At 41.4% G+C, this 26,272-nt stretch overlaps 1 protein-coding gene across 4 annotated transcripts; it reads right to left on the bottom strand.

The window, feature by feature from the left end:
* Window positions 1-256: 256 nt before the first annotated feature.
* Window positions 257-22,986, bottom strand: RAB11FIP1 (RAB11 family interacting protein 1). Of its 4 annotated transcripts, none has more exons than XM_061592430.1 (6): window positions 22,440-22,986; window positions 12,252-12,703; window positions 11,047-11,830; window positions 6,718-8,703; window positions 5,589-5,691; window positions 257-4,788 (listed from the first exon to the last, which is right to left on the bottom strand). In XM_061592430.1, the coding sequence occupies exons 1-6, from the start codon at window positions 22,856-22,858 to the stop codon at window positions 4,570-4,572; spliced, it is 3,963 nt and encodes a 1,320-aa protein (XP_061448414.1). In that variant the 5' UTR covers window positions 22,859-22,986; the 3' UTR covers window positions 257-4,569. The 4 variants fall into 4 exon arrangements, with proteins under 4 accessions (XP_061448414.1, XP_061448413.1, XP_061448416.1 ...); XM_061592429.1 differs by having other exon boundaries at window positions 11,047-11,878; window positions 22,440-22,985; XM_061592432.1 differs by lacking the exon at window positions 6,718-8,703 and having other exon boundaries at window positions 22,440-22,980.
* Between the last annotated feature and the right edge of the window lie 3,286 nt (window positions 22,987-26,272).

The following is a 26,272-nucleotide window of genomic DNA, read 5'->3' as shown; positions in this document are numbered from 1 at the left end:
TATGCAAGCAACATGTTTCAGTTTTTTGTTTCTTACAAATATTTCCCAACATAAAACCAAAGTCACCTGACAATAACTGACTTTGAATTTCAAGTGTTTCAAAATAAAATATCATATACAACAAAATTACAGTCCATTTGTAATTCAGTAATATGAGAGCATTAGTCAGGGGTGTGATTACTTTTGCAAGGCACTGTATACAGTATACATCAGTTTCGCTAACTTGGTGAAAATGCATTGCAAAACACAAGTGCTCTCACAGGTTTAAATAACTTTATTTTAATGTTTCATGAGGTTGACAGTCTTTGTATAAAAACCAATGGGATTAAGTACCAAGGGTAACAAGGCAGAATATAAATAGGCTTTCAGATCCTTCAATATTAAGCACTGAGCAAACAATTGTACAATGGGAACTACCCCTCCTAAGGTATCCCGCTTTTCTCAAAACAGCATTTCTATGTCAGGATTGTACTCAGAATTGCAAAACATAGACACTGATTAGAAGGCACAGACTGCAAGTTATCTTCACTGTGTATTGCCCAAATCTCATCAAGTTGTACACAACTGAGCAGATCTTTATATGAAGAACCATCAGCTGATTTGGGTCCAGTGGCAACACGCCCTCTGCATGCTGCCCACTAAATCTCATAGTCCCTGAAAAATTCAAGTCAGGTTATAAACTAGATTTTCTTCAATCTGCTGGAAGCTTGTCTTGCACAATTTCTATTAAAATGGCCAATAACATTTGTTGTGAAATCTACTCTAAGCAACAAAGCTACAAGTGTCTGCTGTGCTTTGGAACATAGCCAACAAGAATAAAAAAAAATCTAGTACATAAAATAAATTGTTCCCAAAAGGAGCAGGTATGCAACTATGTGTATATGGCTCTGGCAGGACCAATGAGGAGCCACTGAGCCACTTAAAGCTAAAAGAGGGAAATTTGGTCCATTTGAACAAATTATGCTAGCTTCAAAAAGATATGGAAGCATCTGAATGTTGGTTTTACATAAAAGTGTGTCTTGTTTTTGTTCCAGCCATTATGGAGCAGAAGATACAGGAGAAGACCACAGACCCTGACCACCTTAGATATAGAAGACAACTGTTCCTCTCCATGCCATCACCTGATATCATTGTTCTAAACTGAAGCAAATAGATAGCCTCAGTACTATGCAAAAAAAAAAAAAAGATGGGCAAATCCACTCAACAAGCACCACACTCCATTTACGTAGGGCAAAAGGAACCCCTGTATGTAAGCAGAACAACACAGTCAAAGCCTTATGTTTAAAACATTACTTATTTTTATACCAGCCTCCAAAAATACATAGTTATGCTCTTATTGCATAGATATTGTAAGTAACATGAACTACCTCTTCTCAAATAATGAATACACAGTAGCTGCTTAAGCTATTCCTTTGGTGATTGCAAATCAGATTGTACAGTATCAAGAGCAATTAACAGTGCACCATTCAGGAAGCGTTAAGATCTATGGGTGGTATCCAAGCAAGTCATATTCAGAGTAAATCCACTGAAACCAATGGGCATCAGTCATAACTAAAGTTCACTGATTACAACAGGCCTGCTCACGAGTATGACTTAGTCAGATACAGCCCTTTGATTACCTGACAAGTTTATAATCCAGTGTTGTGACTAATTACAACGGGAGGGTTAACGAGCTCTTCAGTACCAACCTCATCCCTCTTTAAAGTGCATAGGCAGATAATGAATAGTAGCTACAATATCCAGCATTAAAATTAATCCATCAAAGCCTTCAAACAACACTTTGATTGCTGTTGGGGTATCTGCATTTATAACTCAGACAGTAAGATTTTCAACAATGTTTCTGAATTCCAGCTGATCCAACTGACTGGAAGCCAAAAGTGCATATACAAGCTTAAGTTCGCTAAAAGCCTTGCTAACCCTTACAGATTCTATCTTCAACCCACCCACCCACCCACAACATTAAAGCTCAATTTCCAATACTATGGCTATTAGGGATTTCACCCTGAACATCTAGTACTGTTGAAGGGGGAGGTGTAAGTATTATTTTACAACAAGCTTACAAAACTGATCCTTTGCAAACTTTTAATCCATATGGGGGCAAATGCCCAGTCCAGGATAATTATAAAGGCAAAACAAAGATACCACGATATCAATTTACCTATTATATTTGGGGGCAGATTTTGAATTCAATCTTCAACCCAGGGCACAATCCAACAAGAAGTTTAAGTTACTTTAGTCTCTAGCAGTAATATTATAGGGGCCACCTCACATAAAGTCATTAGGTGTAGAAGGATAATGTAGACTATTCACATGTTCCAGCATTTGCAGAAGGACAAACACAACCACAACTGTCTCTTTTATAACTATGAGGAAAAGAGTCTCCAAGCTTGGGGAGTGAAGTGGCTGACTATTAAGACTGTCAACATCAGAAACACAAGGGCACCAATACAATACTGTGATCCAAGCTGCAGCTAACCGGCTTGATTGATAGAATGATACAAATACCAACAAAAAACTGTAGTTGGGAGTGCATGCAGACCAAAGGACTACACTGAGATGCTCCTGAATGAAGTGACTGAACGTAATTTGAAAGAAAAGCAACAAAGTGAAATTAAAATGCAAACAAGTACACTCAGATATAAGCTGAACCTGGACTCTTGCCAGGTTGAACATTTATCCATCCTTCATGTTAGAGAAAGTGTCACATGACTTTATAAGCTGTTTATAGAGGTAAGGAGAAACAGGCTGAAACAGACATAGCAAGACATTGCAAACAGGGATGAGAATCCTGTGACCATCCAAATGCCACTGGACTCCAACTCCCATCAACCCTGAGCTGCATGACCAACAGTTAGGAATAATGAAGATCGAGTACAACAACACTCTCTGGAGTGAGGGCCAGATTTCCTATCCCTGCCGTACTGCATGTTTCCTTGCAGTATTGCTTAGAGGTCCAAAAGCTCTTGAAAAGTAAAGGAGCAAATACATTTTGAACTGCAAAGAAACTAGACGTAAAAGAAATGGTGTATACTTGATGGGAGATTGTGATGTTCTCTGTTGAAGAATTTCTGAAGCAGCAAAGATGTGGAAAGGAGAATTACAAAACCTGGAACACCTGAAGGAAGCTACTTTGCCTGACATTGGCAGAGTGCTTTTACCTGCATTTCAACCCTTTTGTAATTACAGGGAGCGAGTGAGAAACCAACTCTTGAGAAATGTTATCAACATGTTGGGGAACTTCTCAAAATGAACGTTTTATGAGAAAAAGTATTCACAAATGGGAAGACATCTGGATTTATTGAACCAAAGTGATTTATTCAATCCCTTTGATGCCATAAACCCAGATGTCTTCCCTGTATTCAAGAAATACAGATTCAAGCAGACTTCTGAACAGAGGGGATAAGTTACTTAAAGACAAAAGGGAAAGAACAACAATTTAAAAGGCAATGTTAAGAACTGAAGAAAAATAGCAAAACCTGGGAAACAGAAGATGGCTAATGTGACATTAATAGATATTTCTACTGTCAAGTGGAATGTTAAACTAAAAAATTGGTTATGAGAGATGGTGTACTTCCAAAATCAGCTACTGAAAACCCGCAAATTTGAGCACTTTAACTCCTGTTAGGAACTGCAGGACAAATGCTCCCTCTATTTTAACTGTACTGAAAACAACCAGCTACAATGTAGCAAGCAACCGTGCTGTTTCTGGCAGTCAATTCAAATCAAGAAAAGACCTCCTGAACTGACCACTGTCAGAAGACACAGTAGTCTTCTGTTTCACGTCTAGAATCCTACCTGCCCTTACTCATGTGCCATTTCATCTTGATGGTTTGGTAACATGGCAGCTGAGCAGGGTCTGTCACCCACCAACAATCACTGTTTATTTCTTAACTATGGATTTTCCTCGCTTTCCAAAGTGCCACACAGACAGCTTTGCACAATCCACAGCACAACTGTACAGCATAAGCCCCACCGAAATGAATGAGCAGTGCTCTTAACAATTCTTAATTCAGTGGAGCCGACACAACAGAAATTCCTAAGGCGTTGGACTGCTTGTAACTAGAGGGGCTTCCAGGTGGAAGTGCTTATTTCCCAGCAGCTCAGATCAAAATAAGGCAGTCCATGAAGATATATTCATCCAGTATCTCTAATGTAATCAGAATATGATTGCTTATATTGCACTAAAACCCAATATTCTAAAAAGCCAAGAAATCAGGAGTTGTGTTTTTGAAAAACTATGGAAAAGTATTCATTTTTAAACCAAACCCTTTAAAATGCTCCCATCAGAGCTTATTCACAGGTAAAATGTGGCTCACAACTCCTTCCATAGTCCCATAATCTCAGGCCTTTAACCTGTGCAGCAGCAAAACATGTACAGTGCACTAAAAGATAAAGAGTTTTGTTTGAACACCATTGCCTTTTTAGATTATATACACCAGTCACAGGGCAAGTCGACCCTTGCTTAAGACAGGAAAATCAAGACAAGAAAATTGGTACAAGCAGCTTTTCCACATTCACTACTTCCAAATGTTGAGTAAGAAAGTCCTTGTCCACATTGACCGGGTTATCTCACATCTTTCCAGCTTTCTTGTTCACATGGGCTTGAACCCGAAGAATATTAGGGGTTTCCTCCATAACTCTGACAAGCAAGTTATCGATGTAGTCTTCCAGCTCCCGCACCTGGTGATCTCGCTTTGCAATCACACCTTTCTGTTTCAAAACCAGTTGGATCAGCTCATCATGCGTCAACTGAGCATAAGCATAGGCAGGATCTGAAGGGTCATATTTCTTTAGGGAGGAAGAAGAAAAAGTCAAGTCATTTTGGTAGAGAGAGCTGTTACAGAGAGGGCCTCAACAGGTCAAAATAAAGGTATATAAACCTTTGGTTTCAGGGATTACTGAAAATCCCAGAAAAGATGCCAGAGCAAAGAGCCGAACCCTTATTAAAGATTCACAAAGAACAGGAATTTCAGGATCTGCCAGTAAGTACTTTAATGACATGCAAGCAATGTGTGCAGACAAGGTTTCTGTATGCCTGTTTTTGCCCAGTAGTAAACAGACAAGCATGGTGAAGAAAAGACTCTCTTTGTAACATGTTATAAGTACACCCAACAGATACTTTGAAATACTAGGGGCACTAAATCACTAAACCTTGTTTATTTCTAAACAAATGTCCATCAGGCCAAAGTCCCATGCAGAAGATGTAAAGTCCTGAGCCTGTGGAATTCACACCCGCTCACAGATGTGAGCTTGTTGCCAAAAAAGGCTTAGAAAGTTCCCCAGATCAACAGGATAGCAACAAAAAATAGAGAAACCTAGAAAAATCAAACTAAGATGCATTTCTGTCTCCAAATGACTATACCCCTTGTCCAGTTTGTCTAAACCAGGCAGTAAGTTATCAAGCTGCCTAAAACTGTTACCTAAAACTTGGATATTAAAAGAAAAGGAAGACTAGGCTCTGTTACTGAACCACTGTTTTCACCAAGTAACAAATGAGTCCTCGACTACTAGCATTACTAAGAGCATACATTCTAACTCAAGTCAGAGGTCATCCATTTAGGTTTTAAAATATAGCACGTCTTGAGTACCTTTAGATTGGTTTCATTCTGGTTATCCAAGATTTTAGTTATACTCAGGGTTTTTGCAGGTTGCTTGTTTGGTGTAGCATTCATTGGCTTCACAGGATGAAGTCTGAAAGAAAGACAGTTCAGGTAATTCTTTACTACTTCACACAACTTAACACTTTTGCACAGCCCTACTTTTGATTTAGCATACAGCATCGTATGCACACAAGTGCTTCCTTTGGCCTTTTTTTAGCCATGTCATTAAAGTACATTCTTATCTTACATGTACTCTGTTACTACAAGTGTAATTTTATAATTACTGTTAAAACAGAATATTTATTCTACCCTCTTCTCTACATGGATCTACCCTTCCAGAGAGTGCCTGAGAAGCTCACCAAAACTATTTATTTATGTTCTATCCTTCAACGAGCTCAGGGCACTGTGCTTAGTTCTCTCATCCAACCCTTCCCTATTTTTCTCACAGTCATCCTGTGGAATAGGCTAGACAAAGATAGTGATTGGCCCAGGACTACTTAATAAACTCCATGGCTGAGTGGTGTCTGTTCAACACTCTTAATGGTTCTAACAAACCATTGCACTATCTCCTCTCCCATTTATGAATATATGGCTGGCTACTTCAGCTCATTTAAGTACAAAGGTTTACCTTGAAGGTCTTTTTTATTTAAATCTGCACCCATAGAACACTTTGATATCTAGGTAACTCAAAGCTCTGGGTCACATGGAATTACAGTGTACCCAAGATCAAAACTAACACTACTTCCCACCCCCCAACATATATCCAACCGCTGTTCTCTCTTATTTTGGCAAAGCCATGGAAATTATATTTAGCATTTTAATATTTTTTATATAAAATTAGAGACGAAATATCAATTGATGGACCTTTATGAGACCATTATTGACACCTGTCACAACAGTGTGGCAATCAAGTCCCATTACTGCCACAGTAGATTAAAGCTTTGCTCAATTTTATTTCTTCACTGAGACTGCTATAAATACAAATTAAAGGGGATACATATTTTCACCTGTCCAAAGGACACAAAATCCCATACAAGATTTAAGGGGAGGGAGAAATCAAAGCCACGTACAGCACTTGAACCTTTCTTAGCATCCCCCCCACTCCCATTCCTCTCACCTGAGCTTAGCAGGATAAATTCCGTCACTCTGTGGAGTCTGATTGGGATGTGTTTCAGAGGGTGAAACCCGTGCCTGCAGCAGCTTCTTCTTGCCAGAGATATCCACTTTAGCATCCAAGCCCTCTGCTGTACCTTTTTTCGTAGATTCTGCTCTATTAGAGCCAAAAGCATCAGATTGGAAAGAACTGATAGAGTGAGAAGAAATGGGCAGAAGGGTAAGATGAACAGGCTTAACAGAAAACCCAGGCCTATCACCTTGTCTACTTTCCATAAAGCTGTCCCCATTCTTCTGTTGCAATCCCCTTACACTATCAGTTGCATTTTGAAGTAGCGGTGCTGAAGGATTAACCAATGGCTTGTTTACTTTAAATGCGTCATCAGGACCATTCTTCTTCACAAGAAGCAATGTAGTCTGCCTCTCACCAATAGCCTTTTTATTTGATGTCTCCTCAATGGAAGACCACAACTGTGCAGAATCATCTCCGCTCCTTGACAAATCTCCACAAGCTGCCATATTTTCAACACCCTGAGGATAGTCACTCAGGTGCTCATCATCTGATCCTACTTCTGGAATAACAGGAAGGGTGGTATGTTTTACATTCAGATCTCCTGGAACTAAAATGCCAGCCTGTGTGTTTGTTGTATAGTTAGAGTGATCAGTATTAATACTTTGTGAGGAATCCATGGTGCCATTATCCCTCCCAGAATTACATATAGTGGATATTGAAGTTGCTGGTGAGCCAGCACTTGTTAGTTTTTTGCTAGAGAGTGAAGAATTGCCTGCAGAAAATTCTTTAGACACAGAGGCAGAGCTTGACCCATTTTCTATTTCACATTCAGCAGTCAGAGGAACACATACACCCTTTGGGGTTTTTAGGGCACTTCTTGGTGCTGGCTTTGGTGGTGTAGAGAGAGAACTGCTATCCAACACAGTCCTTGGTGCGTCAGTTTCCTTAGGCAGAAGCATGAGGACTCTTGGGGTGGGTACTGGTGGCTCTGCTTTAACTGAGCTGGCTTCAGCCTCTCCTTCTAAAGGAGTCTCAATCTTATGAAGAGAATTTACTCTTTCATCATGGGGCTCAGGTGCTGAGACATGCTCTACATCCAGTTCTAGCCTTTGCCTCCCATTCCTTTCAGTGGGATTTACTGTAACCTCATTTTCATCATGATGCCATCTCTTAACTGGATCTTCATCTCCTGAATCCTCTTCATCATCTGAAGCCTCATTGCCACTACTCTCTGCATCATCTTTCAACTCATTAAGGGCAAAGGTCACAGACTTCTTTATGTTTCCATTGTTTTCTTTAAATGGCGGTACTATATGCACTTTGTCATCATACTGTGACTTCAAGAGCAGTCCAACTCTATCATAAAAGCGTGCAGGGTGACCCTCAGATAGAGATCCAGGAAAACTGGATTCAGATTTTTTTTTATTAACTAAACCTTTATTTTGAGGCTTCTCTGAAAGCACAATATGAAGGTGCTTGGAATCATCAAGGTTTCCAGCTAAGGAGGAACTAGTGAAAGATGTGGGAGGACTGTTAAAGCTTTCAGACTCCTTTCCCAGTTTAGACAGAGGAGGGTTATCAATATTAGAAAGCTGACAAGCAGGAGGATGCAACTCAACAGAAGTTGCAGGAAGAGGCAGGGAATACAAGGGAGATTTAGCAGAGTTTGAAGAATCCTCAATCTGGGATTCTTGTCCCCTTTCAGGAGCAAAGGGTTTATTTTCATTTCCAGCAAGAGAAGGAGAACAGAAGCATTCAGAATCCTGTTCTTTGGATTTCTGTGCCCATTTTCTAGTGAATGGATTGTTGTCACTAACAAACCTATCAGAGCCCTGAGGTTTCTGCTCTGGATCAAGTTTAGAGGTAAAAGGGTTGTTTTCGTTATTAGAGTGATGGGAAGGAAAGGAAAGAGAAGCAGAAGAGGGTGCAGAAATAGTAAACGCGGCCTTGGTTTCATCCTCTGAAGACACGCCCAGTCTGTAAAAAGGGACAAAATAAAACCTGCATATCAGTTGCAGATGCAACATGAGACAGGCAGACACATTTTGAAAACAAAATTGATAATGCTGCTGCATGCTAAGTGTAGAGGGCAGGTGTTGGGTTTTAGCAAACCAACTCCTATGTGCTACAATGTACCTTTTAGCAGCAGCAAATGGTTATGAAGAAAAGCAGTATGTTGTCTGAAAAGTGTTTTGTACACTGAAAAGGAGACCAACAGTGCAATCCAATACATGTCTACTCAGAAGTAAGCTCCACTGGCTTTCAATGGAACTTACTCCCAGGTAAATGTGTACTGGATTGCACAGCCCAAGACAATATCTATTTTCAAGGAAAAACATTTTTTATCCCAGTTACGTAATAGCAGTAGTAGTAAAGTCTCTGAAACATATAAAGAACCAAACGTATAAGGGTTAGACACTAAAAACAGCTGTGCCTCTGCTACACACAGCTTCCATACAAAAAGCAAAGTTTGATCCAAAAGATACATCCACTAAGCCATAGAAAGTGTACCCTAAGCAGCAGAAAGGTGCTAAACTTAGTCATTCTACAAAGCTTAATGGAAAAAGGGGTTGCCCAACACTGTTAAAATGATGTTATTTCACTAGTTTCACATCCATGTTAGACTGTAAAGACAGAATACTCGATTTAAAGTTAGAGCCATAAAGAGCAATTCTCACACATGTATGAAGTTGCGAACATGAAGATTGAAGCCAGGTCACCATTAGTGTTCTCAGCATATAAAGCAACATGTTGGACTATTTAAACATCTACTCATGAACAAATGAACCACACACTGTTTCACTTGCCTGAGCCTTTCCTGTTCCACCTCAGTAATTCTCCAATCTCTGCTCTCAGAAGCAGGGAACTGCTATTACACTCCTCCCCAACTCAAGCAAACAGGAAGGAACCAGGGAGGGCAACTGCCATTACTCTCAACTGTTCTTTCACTAACTGCAGCTGATCCTTTTTCTCCCTCCCAGATTTGGAGCTAAAGGCCTTACACCCGGGAAGGCTAACAAACTTCAGCTGTTGGCCAGCCTGCATTACACTGCTACAGAGACTGAACCCAGACTCACACTTTTAAGATCCTCCCTGCCCCAGAGAGGAGCAGTTAGCTAGCCACATTGGTTTTCTGGGCCAGACTATGGCTGGTACCCAAATAAGTTCTATTCAGAAGAAGCTCACTGAAAGGAGCAAACCTAATTTAGTCATGCCCATTAACATGTCCCAGAGTAGTGGGTCAACTAACTCTGAGCAAGACTAGCATTGGAATTAACCTAATCTAATGACTAACTTTGAAATCATAAATTTCAATGGGCCCACTGTGAGTAAGCTGGATACACCCCTATGGATTGGCTGGACCGACCCTTTCTCTCTCCTCGGCGCGCGCACAGAGAGAGAGAGAGGGAGGGGAGAGAGGGGGGGGAGAGAGGGGGGGGAGAGAGGGGGGGAGAGAGGGAGGGGAGAGAGGGAGGGGAGAGAGGGAGGGGAGAGAGGGAGGGGAGAGAGGGGGGGGAGAGAGGGGGGGGAGAGAGGGGGGGAGAGAGGGGGGGAGAGAGGGGGGGAGAGGAGGGGGGGAGAGAGGGGGGGAGAGAGGGGGGGAGAGAGGGGGGGGAGAGAGGGGGGGGAGAGAGGGGGGGGAGAGAGGGGGGGAGAGAGGGGGGGAGAGAGGGGGGGAGAGAGGGGGGGAGGGGGGGAGGGGGAGAGGGGGAGAGGGGGAGAGGGGGAGAGGGGGAGAGGGGGAGAGGGGGAGAGGGGGAGAGGGGGAGAGGGAGGGAGAGGGAGGGAGAGGGAGGGAGAGGGAGGGAGAGGGAGGGAGAGGGAGGGAGTGTGTGTGAGTGTGTGTGTCAGAGTGGCAACCAGCTCAGTTGTATTTGGCCAGCCAGATGAACTCGTGGCTACCTTTGTTTTCATTCTACTCCCTGTACTTTAGGCAGTGCTGTGAGCTGAGAGAGAAAGGATCAAGTCCAGCCAGCTGGGAAACATTCTCTATGACAGGGTTCCATTCTGGAGATAGCACAAGGACTGCTTTGCTTCTTCTCCCCACCGTTTGTAGGGAAGCACAGCATCTTTGTTCTGAAGGCAGCATATATTGCCATTTCTCTCTTTTCAAGTATAGAGAGAGAGGAGCCCCACATATCGCCTGCAGAACTACCAGGAAACTGAAACACATACATGGCACCAGGAGGCAAATTCCTACCCGCCCTGGCAAATAGTTGTTTTCTATGATGACGTACAATGAAAATTATTGGGTGACAAAAGTCTTAAGCATTTCAGATTCCACAGTTCATTAGAAAAGAGTCATTTCTAAAGACTAACCTGGGTTTGACGAGTTTGGTCTGAGATGGTTTCACAGAAGCTGAGCTTTTTTCTGACTTCTCTTCTGCTGTAATATTTTCATCAAAAGGGTTGAGGGATGCCTTTGCAGCTGGGAGATCAGCAGTGCTGCTCTTATCTGGGCCATGGCCTCTTTTGCAATCCACAGGGACTTCAAAAGGGTTTGTTTCTTTCCAAGCTGATTCCTTCTCATTACGTTTTACTTCCTTCACCTTCAGACAGGTGTCAGCACTGTTCTCCACCTCCTCACTAATTTTAGCTTCTTTTTTTCCTGTCATTAGGGAGAGCAAGCCAGACTTCTTGTTCTCCTGTTTTTTGTTCTCTTTAGTTTCTTTTGGAGTGTCTGAAATAACTGGAGTGTTGCTTTCTAGAAAATCCCCACCGCTAAGCAGCTTGTATGACGGCAGAGTCATGGCTTTAAAGGACTCCAGTGAGGAAGATGCGGGTGGCCCTTTGTCAGGAGGCAGCCTTCCTGTCATTTCAGGCTCCTTGCTGGGTTCGGAAGATAAATTCTCCTGGGATGAAAAGAGTCGTTTTCGCTGGGATATCTGAGGTGAAGATGGAGTGCCGTCTTTTGGAAGAGTATCACTTTTTGATTCCTCCACATAAACGTGGCTCCCATTGATACACACATTAGACCGGGACGTCGGGTCAGTTTTGGACTTCAGTCCACCAAATAAAGAATGTGTGTCCTTCTTGGTGTTACCAGAGGAGATTTGGCTTAACTGCTTGCTGTCTGCACTACCTGTTCTCTTATGAGACATGCCTGAAGGGGGATAAAGCAAATTATCTTCAGTTCTAATTGTAGAGGGCTCTGAAAAGAAAGAGAAATCATTGTCAGTTATGAAAGCCCATGTCTCAATACTACTAAAAATACCTAACCCTAATCCAAACCCTAGATCAACCCTTAGCAACAGCAATGCACTGAAGCTGGGGACTACTGAAACTGAGTTGGTCCAACCAAATTACAACTATAAGGCAAGCTCATGAAGAAGACACTTCCATTTCTTCACAGCTTCTAAGCAAATACTCTCAAAATCGGTAATACTTTAAAAAAGAAAAAAGTCCAGTGTTAACCATTATCAAGAAAACGTTTTGCTACATAGCATATCATGACAGAGTTTGTAAATCAGACAACCCTTGAGAGATTGAAGAACTCTATTCTCTTACAAAAAGACAATACTTACTCTCAGAGACAGGAGTCAATGTGTCATCGTCGTCGTCGTCATCCCCCCACTGTGACTGAAAGTCACTGGGCCTAAGTCGAACTCTCTCTGTAACTGGTTGGAGAGAAGGCAGCACAGACATGGACTGGGAGAGGTTGTTTTTCTGTAAACCAGGTTTGGAGAACAGTGTCTTGAACTTTGATTTTTTCTTCTCTTTCTCATTCGACTCTTCCTCACTGTCAGCTGGGGAGTGACTAATGCTAGGAATAATAGCTGAAGCTGTCTCTGGCAATCCATTGCCCCGTTTCCCCTTCAGTTTGTCTTTCAGCTTGCCAAATGGAGTCCGTGACTTATCCTTCATGGAGAGATCAAACATGCTGGCTGTCATGTTGCTCCTCATGAACTGGATATCCACCTCAATCTTACCCCTCTCTTTTTCCTTTTTCCCTGGTTTGGAGTGAAGCTTGTACCATCTGTATAAATAAAGAATAGCCCAGCTTCAGCTTCACAAAACTAGTTGCACACTACTTGTATGCATTTTATTTTATTAAGATTCCTTATCTGCCCTTTACCATAAGGTCTCAGGGCAGGCTACAACAATAAAAAAAACAATTATAAAACAAATAATTTTCAGTTCATGCAAAACAAAATATCCAGGTTCTCAATGCAAGTGAAATGCCAGGTAGGCCTGTAGACTGATACTAGTGGTATTTAGCTAGCAGATCATTTAAGAAGAAAATGAAAAAGGGGGAAGTAAGAGAATTGAACAAATAGCCTAGTTTTAAAGAACATGCTTCTATGAAAGAATTTATTCATACTACCAACTATTTTCAGAAACATCTACTTTGGAAATATGCAACCATTTCTAAAATGCCAAGGACATCACTCCTGGAAGAGAGAGTCTCTGCACATTTGTGACAGCAAAACAGTAGCTGGTATGCTGCTGATGTGTTCGGCATTTCCCCAAGATGTCTAGAAAAAGTTTATTTTCTCAACCAAATGAATATTCACAGACGTGCTAGCAGAAGATGTAATTGCTTCACCTTTGCTATATTTGCAGGACCTCAGTGCTAGATTAAATGTGCCATATGTCACGTATCTGCAGACGTATATGTCTATAAATTATTTCATGATTCTCAATTAAAGAGCCTGGGAAGTGTAGTTTAATAAAGGGGATTAAGACTATGTAATATGCACCCTTCACAGAACTTCCTCCAGAATTTCTTTTTCTTTCTTTTCTTTTTGAGGGGTGGGAAGAATGGATGAGAACCATGACAGAAAAGATTTATATTTGTAATGTAAATACATCTGTTGCTCAGGACAACAGAGGCCCAAAATACTCTCACACTTGCAAATCCTAGGTGGAAGACTGAATCTTGCAGGAAGAGATGAGAAAGGTCTTAGCTACTACGTGAATTCCTGTAGCCCCTTTCTAGCTCTACCTACTCTGTGCTGCTGCGCTCTGGAATCATGCAACATCAGCAGGGCTTACTAGTTTATGAGTTGTGATGTCATAACTCTGCAGCATGGGCTCAGCCACTGCCAAAGGCTACCTCTCCATTTAATGTTATGGCATCAAGACAACTGCATAAAAGATATCAACAGTCATATGCAGCTATGTAGGATAGTTTCTCTCTGAACTAAAACCCAAGATGCATGCCATCCTAGTTTGTCTAACCTTTGTGCTCCCTCACAGGCACAACATGAACCAAGACAAACACTGCAGGATAGTCTTGAATGGAGCTGGAGGCAGCAGAGGATATAGAGCTAGAAAGAGAGAAAAGGAGAAAGTCATTACCAGAAAACCTTTTAAAGAAGAAACAGGAACAAATATAACATGCAATTTCTCCCAAAATATGGAATATTCCTGTAATATTTTCAGAAAATTGCATGCCTTCAAAGCATCCATATCAAACCAAAGAGGAAACAGAGGAGCAGAACCAGAAGAAAAATAACACCAGAATACAAGTAGATGTTTTTTCTACATTTGCATTTTAAAAGCTCATCATCTGCCCTAATTCACTCAAACCGCAGATGATATCGTAAAATTACTCCTGCACTGTGCCACCGCAAACTAAAGGTAGCTGAAAGGGTGGGATATCAATCAAATAAATAAATATTCCATGGCTGAAAGTTTCCTTAAAAAAAAAAAAAGCACATACAATACTACAATATCAGGGAAAAGGTCAGGCCAGAAATCATCTCCTTGTCATCTAGTTCCCCAGTACAGGGGTGTGTGTTTTGTTTGTGTTTTATGGATAAGCATCCAATCATAAGAACCTGCAACAATCTCATCAACTAGAATTTCAGATCTCACTGCCTTCATAGAAAAAAACTGATCTGAATTGCATGAAAAAGACTGATCTGAATTGCATGTTTTCATTAGGGCTGTCCACAGATGAAGGAGCTGTAGTTGATTAGTGATCTACCTGTTAGTTGACTGATGCTGACTTAAACCTTGAAGCCTGGTTTTCATTTGTAAAATTAGGTGCTCTGACTTTGAACCTATGCTGCTTATTGTAACAATGAACAGGACATTTGTTTTTAACATACCTTGAATACTTATCGTGGCTGTATAAAACATTCAAGATTACTAAGGTAAACTTGGTAAGCCTGTAGGACTTGTTAGGTTAAATATTTCAGTTTCCTTTGCACAGTATGAGATCAGTCATTTGTTTCTTCACAGGAACACACTTTTAAAAGAGTGCTTTACAAGGACTGTTCTCTTAATACATTGTGACTTATATTTTTAAAAACTAGGATATGAACTCAGTCTAAAGACGTTTACCAAACAGAAGGACAATTATGTTTTCTTGCCAAGTGTTGCTTTTTGTGTTCCAACACGGAAAGTGAAGACTTAAGCACTGATACAGTACTGAATAAATAAGCTGGTATAGCACAATGTGGCTAAAGGACTGGGTACACAAATCAGGAACCTCCTGGTTTAAATGTTGCTTTTGCCATGAATTTACAAAGTGACAAGCCACTCTCAACAGCCCCTCACCTATTTCCAGTATGGGGATAATACTGACCTACCTTACAGGCTTGTTCGTAAAGGATAACAAGAAGCTGTAAGGATCTTTAACCCATATAAATACCAGGTGGGTCTTTTGAATTCTTACTCACTGGTTTTTATCTTGTAAAATTTAGTCACCGCCATTGAAAATAAAGCTCTTCAAGCCAAAGCAATCAACATAACAGGGCCCAAAATGATGTATATTGGGCAGCTAAGGTTGTCACCCAATTAAACTTAGCTGATCACGATTTTCAGACAATTAATCTACTGAGTAATCTGTATACATGGAAAACTAATAGTTCTTAAGCAAGAAGCGTATTTTGTTTTGAATTAATGCACACATGTGTTGTAACATACATTTCACAAGAGGCATTTCCTCCTACATTAGAGAAAGGTTGACAACTTTTTTAAGATGGTCCTCAGCATCTGAAGTTTTTCTAAGTGTCTGTTGTATTTTTTCAATCCGCTAATTAATGTGGTGGCACCTTTTTAATCAACCCAACTGCTCAGTTAAGTAATTTATAGGCCTAAAATGTTTATCTTCATTATAAATGCCGGCACATTTTTTAAAAAACTGAAGCAAACATATATACATATGCATGGGGGAAAGTGCTAGCCAAATCTTACTCCACACTATTATTCTCTGAGAAACTGCTAAGGAAACAGATCCAATTAATCACAACACATCAAAAGCTGGTATATTACAATGTTTACCAAGCACCAGCAAGTCTCTGGTTGAAGTCTCAGATGAAACACAAATGAACCAGGAGTCTTCAACAAAGATACACAATCTCACAGACTTGGATCCCCATCTATAATATGGATATACCACTTATTCCCCCCCCCACAGGGTTGTTATAGAGATTACAACAACATATGTGACAATAGTTGGGAAAACTAAACCATTATTAACCATATCCTCCTAAATTCAAGATCTGTAATATGATTTTACTAACATTTTCAAGCAGTTATATCCAGCAAGGTGCTTCTTTCCATTCTCCTACTTAGCTTCCCACTACCCAAAGACCCACAATGCCTTATGTGAAATATTCTCTCTCATTGACTGCTACGTAATGAGGTGGATATAATGATACTTATTGCACTGAAAGAGTTTAAAAAGTGGGAAAAGAGGAATTGTTTATGTCTTTGCCAACAGAAATTTAGCAGAACTTTTATTTACTTACCGTATATTCCGGTGTATAAGACGACTTTTTAACCCTGGAAAATCTTCTCCAAAGTCGGGGGTCGTCTTATACGCTGGGTGTCGTCTTATTAGGGTTGCCATATTGCCCGGATAGCCAGGTTTTACCCGGATTCTAAGCATGCCACCCGGCACCCGGCTAGCCCCTTAGGTGGCCCGGATTCTCAGCTTTCATTTAAAAAAAAATTAAGTTTCTAGGTGGTGCGGTTCTCAAGATATATATAAAAACGTCAGGCACCCCCCCCCGTTAAATCTTTTTTTAAACTACTGTATAGCACTTCGCAGCTTTAAACCCGCCCGTTCAGGATTTCAGCCAATCAGTGAAGTGTTTGTTTGGTGGCAGTGTCTGCAATTGCGAGGCCAGAAAATGGTGGTTTCCCCTCCTGTTTATCTGAAAATCTCATAAATTGGGTAGGTATATACATTTCAGTTTTTCCCCCTGTTGTGTGTAGGAGTCAGATCCTGGGCAGTGTTTTGAAAACCTTCCCAATAGTTGCTTTTGGGGGTAAAAACAGTGCTAATCCCATATGTCCAGAGTAAATCCTATTGAATTCAGTAGGAATTACTTTTGAGTAGACATGATTATGAATGTGCTGAAAATCAATGGGACTTTGGAGTGAATGTAAAAAAGAATTGTGTTTGTGTTCTCTTTCTGCCCCCCCCCCCCAGTCCTATTTTAAAGGAAGTAGGCAGGGCTTACTTAGGTATTGCAGTTTTTATTCTGTAGGAAACTAATACTGATTTTTAAAAAACTAATACTGATTTTTCTGCAATGACCAATTGGTTTGACAATAAACTATTATATGGGCTGTATGTATTTATACATCTGCAGTGTGTGCGTGTGTGTATGGAGTCTTTCCAACACCCCTGTGAGGTAGGGTTGGAAACCAAGGCAGCTCACAACAAGAAATAAAGCCATTTAAAATCCAATAACCATAAAAACAAGTATAAACAGTTGCAAAACAGTGTAAAGTGGCATGATTCGGAATTTTGGGTTGTGTGAATGAAGTTGCTTATCACTTGAGGTTGCTTATCACTTGAGGTTGCAGTTCTGTCCCTGTTTGAGTAAGCCCCATTGAATACGCTGGGACTTGCTTCTGAATAAATAAATTTAGGATTGCACTATAAATATCTTTACAGTTTGTGTAAATAATAAATATATTTCATAGTTATGCTTATATAAATATTTCTTCATTTATCATATTTTTGGTTTTTGGTTAGGAATCCTGACTGGTTGTGAGATGCTTAGTTTTTTGCCTTATAGGAATCTTGTTGTGGTTGGTATGGTATTACATTTAGGAAAGTGTTACTGCCTTCTGTATTTTTTTTCCTATTTGCATTTCACTTATCTTTAACCTCACTCCGTTACAGCCATAGAAGCAACAGCAGCATATGCAAGACAATTAACTCCCATTAGTGATAAGAACAAGAATTTATAATTATTATTTCAATTAAAACAAGAGGCTATCAATACTTTGAAGAGGACCAGATATTTATTTTCTTTCTGAGCCCAGGACTGGGTCTTTCATGATGCCCGGTGTGTGTGTGGGGGGGGGGAGGGAGCAGGAGAGTAGTCGATAAGACAGACATCCTGGCATTGATAATCGAATTAGCAAGGTATGTGTGGGGTTGTTGTACACTTCCAGGCTCAGTTTCATTTTGAGTATGGAGGTGGAACCTGTGTAGATGTGGTTATTAAAGGGAGAAGAAATTTTGAGTTAAGCAAATCTCTGCTTTTATAAAACCTAAGAAACATACAGTACTTTGAATGTCTGAGTGCCTACACCAGTGGAACACTGGAGGAACTTGTAAAACTTGCTGCAACAGTATTTAGAACTGAGCATGTGGTGTGAAAGACTCCTTTTCCTAACATTTTGGCTTGTTTTTCTCTGATTGTGTATTTTTATTGTTTTTACTGTATTTGTAAGCTGTGCTGAGCTCTGTTTTTAACAGCAAAAGAGCAGGATATAAATTCTCTTAATCAATCAATAAATACTCCATAGCGTTGGAAACTAGAGTCTAGGCATTTAATGTTGCTTTTAAAAAAAAGATTTCTCACATCTTTCCCCAGTTTTTGGTGGTAATTCCTAGGCACAAAAACAAAACAACTGGACAATCCAAATATTAATATTTATAAGTTTATAAGTGACAGTTTTCCTGCTAAGTACCTGCATGTCATAAGCAGGGGTAGTCTTATACGGCAAGTATATCCCAAACTCTATATTTTAACTGGAAAAGTTGGGGGTCGTCTTATACGCCCAGTCGTCTTATACGCCGGAATATACGGTATTTCATTTATATACCGCCCCATAGCCAAAGCTCTCTGGGCGGCTTACAGCAATTAAAAACAAGCTGGTGTCATTCAAGTTCTTTTAAGTGACAAAATAGGCAAAGGCAGACTTTCAGGCTGAATTTAAGAGTGTCAGTAGCAGTAGCCACACATGCCCTGATCTTATGCTGCACTACCTTACTAAAGAGTATAAACAACTTTGTGTATAGCATTTGTCATACAAAGACTTGGGGGCAATCTCACCTCTAAGATCAGAAGGGCTCACCTTCTGAAATGCTATACTAAGAAACTGATGTTGAACAAAACTTCCCAGAGAAGTCAAGAGCTTAAGTCTATCTACTAAGCTTTTCAAAGACACATGATACAAAAGACTGAAAAGTTGGGGGGGGGGGGGTTACAAACAATGGCCGGCCTAGACATACAAGGAAGGAAAAACAGGTTATAGCAGTGGATAAGAACGCTAGAGAAGTGCCCTGAACATCCTGGCCAATTTGTTTCCTTTGAATGGACTGTGTAGGTACCATTCATTTGGGATTCAAATTCAGTTCCTTAGTAAATTGCTTTTGCAACAGAGGAAGTGCCAAGTCCTAGTAGCCCTGACATTCCTACCTTGTCCCATGACATTTATATCCGTTTTACCTCGCCTCCCCACAATCAACTGCCAACCAGTTAGTATTATTACTAAAGAAGGTAATAAAAAAATGTTTTCTCAAATAACTAGTACTGGGGTCTGAAACAACAGTTAAATTTCAGATTTGATCAAATTCCATTCATAACTCATCAACTCATCAAGTTCTGATGTGGTGCCATCTTCTGACAAATAGCATCTAGCCTGGATTCATCCATTTCATTGTCCACAACCATTTGAGCCAGTAGCCTATAAAACATATAATTGTTTGTGTTCTAATTTCGTAGCCTTGTAAACTATTGTTTATGTTTATACTTTCACTTCTTTAGAAGGGTATACAGACACTGCTTTTATTTGATTTTGCATAATCATCTACAGATGTTTGTAGAACATTTTAAAATGGAAGGCTGTGAGTTGGTTGTTGGTGGGCAACCCCACTCAATGTGATTCAGTTTAAAAATAAAGTAATCAAGCAAACACACCCTCCACTCCAAGAAGATGCGCAAACATTTTCTTCCACTACATTTTGGTAGGCACCATGCTTAACGAGCAGGCCACTGAAAGCCAAGATCTAAGACAAGGATGCCAATATCTAAGGAATTCACAAGATGTGGTGATGGACCCTAGTTTAGAACCGTCCAAAAAAAGATTAGCCAAACTCATGTGGAAGAGGTTTATTTGCAGATACTAGCCATGACGACAATAGAACATCCATGTTCAGAAGCAGTAAAGTCACTGAATATCAATTGCCAGGAGGCAAATTTGGGAAGAACTAACAGTTTCACACCCTGCTTGTAGATTTTCTAGAAGCACCTGCCTAATCACATCCAAAACTAATTATTTTATTTAATAGATGCTTATTCTCCGCTCCAATTAAAAATAAGATCCCAAGGCAGTTTACACTAATGGAATAAAATTCAGTATGCCAACTGATCTGATCAAGCAGGACTCTTGTGATTTAAGGATCCTGTTGATACCTAACAAGTTGTTTAAAGGTTTATATTACACTGTAGCATAATATACTGCTGTTCGTTTCAAGAATTTTAATAAGATGTTTTTAAAAGTTAGATTCTGCCTCCACCAGTAATGTTTGTTCACAATATTTTTACCCTACCTTTTTTCCAAAGAGCTGAGTGACATACATACTTATTTCTCTATCTCGATTTAATCTCACAACCAGCCTTGAGACAAGACTTTTGAGACTAAATTGGTCACTCAGTAAACTCTATGAAAGAGTGCAGAATCTTATTAAAGGTTGAGCTTTTCACTCATCCTTTCTAAAGCTTATGTTTTGCTGCTATCGGATAAACAGCTAATTTAACATCTTGCTATTTGATGCCTGCTTGGGGATATGTACCTCCAAGCACACATAGGTACACTGCCTCTGAACCTGGAGGTGCCATTTAGTAATGATCTCAAACAGAACTGTAGAGTTATAAGCTACAGTGAAGGTCATCTAATCCAACCTCCCACTCAGTGCAGGAATCTTGCAAGTACATTCCTGACGAATGGCCACCCAGCCCCTGCTTAAAAACAAGGAGACTGCACCACCTTCCAAGGCATTCTGTCAAAATCCTCTTCTTTGAAAGTATTCAACCCTTAGTTTTACTCCTGCCATCTGGAACAACATAGAACAAGTCTGTTCCACCTTCTGTACGACAGCCCTTCAGATATTTGAAAGCCACTATTCTGCTTCTCCTTAACCTTTCCTTTTTCCAAGCTAAACGTACCCAGCTCTTTCAAGTATTCCGGATAGGACTTGGTTCCCAGATTTCTCACCATCTCAGTCACTCTCCTCTGGACACTCTCTAGTCTGTCTACCTCTTTTGTAAAATGAAGATCTGAGAACTGGACAAAGTACTCCAGATGTACATTATTACTATTATTTATTGAATTTGTACCACTTCAGCCAAAAAGACTCCTAGAGTGGCTACATGCAATCAAGTAATACAAGCAGTCCCTGCCCACAGGCTTACAATCTAAAAAACACAACACACAAGGAAAAAGGGGTAGGGAGGGAAAAGGAAAAAAAGCAAACTCAGGCACCAATTCTTAAACTGTAGTTCTTAGAATGACTAGCTGTCGTAAAAACAGTTAAGGGGTAGGAGATGCCTGATGGAGCTGGCCTTTCAGCACGGCTATTTGGTGACATTCTTCAGGCACGTATATCCTGACCACACATATATATCTGGCACACACAGGTACCTCAGAAAAAGAAAGGAGGCCTTCCAGGTGCATAACGAAGGAGGGTATATTACTGATCGCAACATGTTTCAAAGAGCCTAGGATTTAAATAAATTGTTTTAAGAGTGCCACTGAGGAGTGAATATAAATTGATATGAGTAATGGCACCAACATTAATCATGGCCCATTAATGCAATCATACTGAACCACAGAAAAAACTGAAATTGGCATAGTTAAGCCAGAATTTCAACTGTCAAAGTTTACTTCCCAATTTTTTGTATCTTTTTAATCACATTACTTTTATTAAAGTGATCATCAAGAAATGAAAGGTGGTAAAAAGGGCAGCCAACTTTGGGGGAGGGGCATGTGACCAAGAACAGAAGCAAACATGTAATGTATGCCACTCTGGGCTCCTGCTAGAAGGAAGGCAAGATATAAATCAAATAATAAAATAAACAATGTATATCAGGGTCAGGGAATGACACATTTAGCAGTAGCTCATTTGGTCACATACTAAAGAGGCAGCACAATGAACCTGGATGCTCCTACAGATATCACCGAATTCTGAGACATTTTTCAAAAAGTCAGAACAGCTCCCTATCAATAATACTTCAGAAGTTTTGCTTTGTATTGTCCCTCTCAACAAAAATAAAACAAAAAAAGAGGAAATCAGGTACAGCAGATACTAACTCCACAAAAAGAGGTGCCCCTGAAAAAGAGAAAAAACCCGTTCAATCACACTGGGCTTAATAATACTTTTTTAAGCAAAACAAAATCTCTTTCCATGCCTGGCGGTCTCCTTTCTTCCATTTCTCACGCACCTCCCCAATGCAGGTACAGTGCCTCTGAACGTGGAGGCTCCATGTCGCCCTCCCCTTCCCCACTCTCACCTTGTGCTTCGGCGCCCCCCCTCAGTCTGCAACTCGGTCAGGCTGATCTCTGCGCGCCCCAAAAACTTGTCGAGACCGAGCAGGGCGCGGTGGAGGACGGTGAGTTGCAGGACGGCCGTCGGCCCGGCACCGAGTCCTGCTCCCGAGAGGCTTCGCCGGGGCGGCGGCGGCAGCTCGAAGGTGGCCTCCTCCCGCCAGACAGGCGAGCCCAGGCAGCGCTCAGCCACCGAGGTGGCGAACTTCTCCTTGCCCAGCGCCATGACGGCGTACGCGTCGCTCCCGCTGCCGCCGCCGCCACCGCCACCGCCACTGCCACCCTTGGCCTTGGAGCGCAGCCCCTGCGCCTGGAGAACCGTCACTTGGACGTGAGTCGGGGCCCACTGAGGCCCCAGAGACACCGGCGAGCCCGGCAGCGACATAGCTCCGTGCGTCTCTCAGGTATTCGCCTCAGCAGCTACTTCGGCTTCCACAGCCGGGGCGAGACTGACGCCCTCAGGTGGAGCGAGAAGAAGCCATTCCGAAGTCTCGCGAGAGCTCCACGCCCAGCTCTGTTATAAGAGGCGGACGAACGGCGGCGACTGTCGATTAATGCGAGATCAGCCTTTCACATTTTTTTGGACTGCAATTCCCATCATACCTGACCTTCGGCCACAGGCTGGAGGAAGTTAGAGTGCAACAACATACGGTGAGCTTTAGGCTGGGCAGGACTGCGACAGAGTAGTTTTCCTTTAACTTGCTGGTCTCCGATTTATTTTAAGACAGGGTTGTTTCCCATTTAAACTTTTCAAAGCGACTGAAACGGACGCATTGCAAAGACCTAATTTTGTTTTCTTTAACTTATGGAGTGGTGAGGAGGGAAAAGAGGGCAGGTCACTTGCATCTTGTATAGAAGGTTGTATAGAAGAGAGAATTCCTGCAATTGAATCTGCAGGAGCCTTGGCCTCTTTTTCGCCCACCCTACTTTTTAAACTTAAAAAAGCGAAAAGAAAGGCTGTTCGGGAATAAGGATCCTTTGTAAGATTTTTATATTTAAAAGATCTCAAATTCATCAGATTTTAGCACTTGGTGACCAACTGCAACTACAAAACTTGTAACCCTAAGATACAGAACCTTGAAATCAGGAATGGGTGACCTCAGGCCCGGGGGGTCAGATGTGTTCCTCCAAACCTCTCTGTCTGGCCCTAAGGGTTTTCTCCAGGCCACAATCCTCACTAGCCCTGCTTTGCATCTTCCTTGAGTGTTTTTGCCTCACTGGAATGCCTGCTTGAATTCTTGCTTGCCTAGAGGGAGGATGGAGAGAGACTGGGTGTGGATACAAGTCCTAGTATACAAAGGTTCTATTTACATCCACTACTCTGCCCACTTCTACCTCTGGCCCTGCCCACCACTGGCATGTGGCCCCAGGAAGCTTTATTAGAAGGGAATGAGGCCCTTGGGCTGGAAAAGGTTCCTCACCCCTGTTTTATTATCTATTCATCACCTGATTTACAGAGGTGCCTTATCTGGGCATAGTTGCTTCTTCAAGGTGGTGTGGAAGATCTCATAAATATACACAGCAGTACTCGCCATGAAACAGAATGACTGCTTTTTTTTCCCTAAGAAGTTCCTTTTAACAGCAGCCCACAGAAATCAGATAGGTGAAGCTTTTTCTGTCAAAGTCCAAAAGTAATGGGAAACATACTAGTGGCTTACCTGGTGTGTGTCAGGCTGCTGTCAATAGGTACAGGAGCACATCCCTAAATGTCAAGCAGGTGTAGCTTTGCTGATTGCTCCTTGATGCTGGAAAAGGGTTTCTGATTTATTTCTGCCCATGCTACTACAGATAGGTAGAGGAAAAGGGGTGGTATCCCTACCTAGAACATGTGGAGTAATGAGGAGAGCTGTCTCTGAGCATATGCGGAGTTCAGTCCATAAACACTAATGAGTAAACATGGCCAGCCTCACACCTGAATTAGGTAATGTTGTTCTGCCTCAAAGGGAGTAGCTTTCAGCTCTAGGCAATCCTGAATGTCTTGAATTTCTCTTTTTTTTAGAAATTAGATTATGGCCTGCATACAACATTCTTTTTGAAGGCCTTAAGGAAATAAATAAGGCCAGCTGGCAAACATTTTGGCTGATCCAAAACGGAGCAGGTGTCAAGCCTTTCATTCCTTGTTTTGTCATGATGGGTTGCTAATGTGTGTTAAATTTAAACCTCACACTGAATCTTTGGTTTATTTGGCGATGTGATGGTATCTAATTTGGGAACCAGAATAACTCACCCTCCTATTTATGTATCCTGAATGCTGAAATCTGACTATCTTACCATTAAAAAATGCAGACATTTTTGCCATCCAAGGCTGTGCACATTTGCATGGGAGTAAATCCCATTGTGCGTAGTAGATTTCTGTAGAAATATGGATAGGATCACACTGTATATTGATTCATGAAACCAAATTGGTTGACACCAATACTGAGCCTGTTACAGTATCACCCTGTCAGCCTTACCTCTGTATCAAAAACATATTGCTTATGAAAAACTCTTGGCATTACATTCCTGATCAGCTTTTTCAGTTGAATGCCTTGTTATTTATAAATATGATTCTGTTCTGTTGCCTGCATGTGTTTCAAGACAGATATAGCACAAAGTCAGACACAGCACATTCTTCAGCACAAAGTCAGACACAGCACATTCTTCAGCTGAGTGGAATTTCCTCTTCTGGGTTGCTTGCTAGTATGCAGATGTAAAGTTTTTGAACAAGGTGCGACTGAGCAAGATCTGTTCACAGAATTGCATTAAAGCAGGGTGGGGTACCCATGTGCACCATGCAGTCCTCGGCCTAATTTCATGTGGCCCTAATTTCATGCAACCTCCAGAGATGAACATAAGTAGAGGCCTGCTGGATCAGACCAATGGCCCATCTACTCCAGCATCTTGTTCTCACAGCGGCCAACCTGTGAGAAGCCTGCAGACAGGACCTGAATGCAACAGCGCTCTCCCCGCTTGTGATTCCCAGCAACTGGTATTCAGAGGCATACTGCCTCCAACAACGGAGGCAGAGCATAACAATCATAGCCAGTAGCCATTGATAGCCTTATCCTCCATGAATTTGCCTAATCCTGTTTTAAAGCCATCTGAGCTGGTGGCCATCACTATTTCTAGGGGAAGCAAATTCCATAGTTTAAGGATGTGGTATGTGAAGAAGTATTTTCTTTTGTCTGTCCTGAATCTTCCAACATTCAGCTTCATTAGATGTCCACGGACATAAGAAGAGCCTGCTGGATCAGGCCAGTGGCCCATCTAGTCCAGCATCCTCTTCTCACAGTGGACATCCAGATGTCTAATGGGAAACCCACAAGCAGGATGTGAACACAACAGCAATCTCCCCTCTTGTGATTTCCAGCTCCTGGTATTCAGAAGCATACTGCCTCTGACTGTGAAGGCAGAGCATAGCCATCATGGCTAGTAGCCATTGATAGCCTTATCCTCCATGAATCTGTCTAATCCTCTTTTAAAGCTTCCAAGTTCTATGAGTTCTCGTATTATGAGAGAAAGAGATAACTTTTCTGTATCCACTTTCTGCATGTCGTGCATAATTTTATACGCTTCTATCATGCCTCCCCATACTCACCTTTTCTCTAAACTAAAACCCCAAATGTTGCAATGCTTCTTCATAAGGGAGTTGCTCCATCCCCTTGATCACTTTGGTTGTCTTTTGCTAGGCAGAGGGAAAGAAACAGGGTGGCCCAGCAGGAGTGGCAGGGGGCAATACAATCCCATAAAGCTACAAAGTCGGCCCACTTTTGGTTCTGGCTCCACCAGCCACCCTGATTTTTCCTGTGGGTCAATGGTT

The sequence above is a fragment of the Rhineura floridana genome, chromosome 12 (genome assembly GCF_030035675.1).
Source record: "Rhineura floridana isolate rRhiFlo1 chromosome 12, rRhiFlo1.hap2, whole genome shotgun sequence".
NCBI classification, from domain to species: domain Eukaryota; kingdom Metazoa; phylum Chordata; class Lepidosauria; order Squamata; family Rhineuridae; genus Rhineura; species Rhineura floridana.
The sequence above is the reverse complement of the archived record's forward strand: the minus strand, read 5'-3'. Positions and strand labels throughout refer to the sequence as shown.

Coding starts and splice junctions, on each gene's coding strand:
- RAB11FIP1 (XM_061592429.1), bottom strand. CDS start 22,858: ATGTCGCTGCCGGGCTCGCCGGTGTCTCTGGGGCCTCAGTGGGCCCCG. Junction 11,879..12,251: donor ATTGACTCCTGTCTCTGAGA/GTAAGTATTGTC, acceptor CTTTCTTTTCAG/AGCCCTCTACAATTAGAACT. Junction 8,704..11,046: donor ACCAAACTCGTCAAACCCAG/GTTAGTCTTTAG, acceptor CCCTTTTTACAG/ACTGGGCGTGTCTTCAGAGG.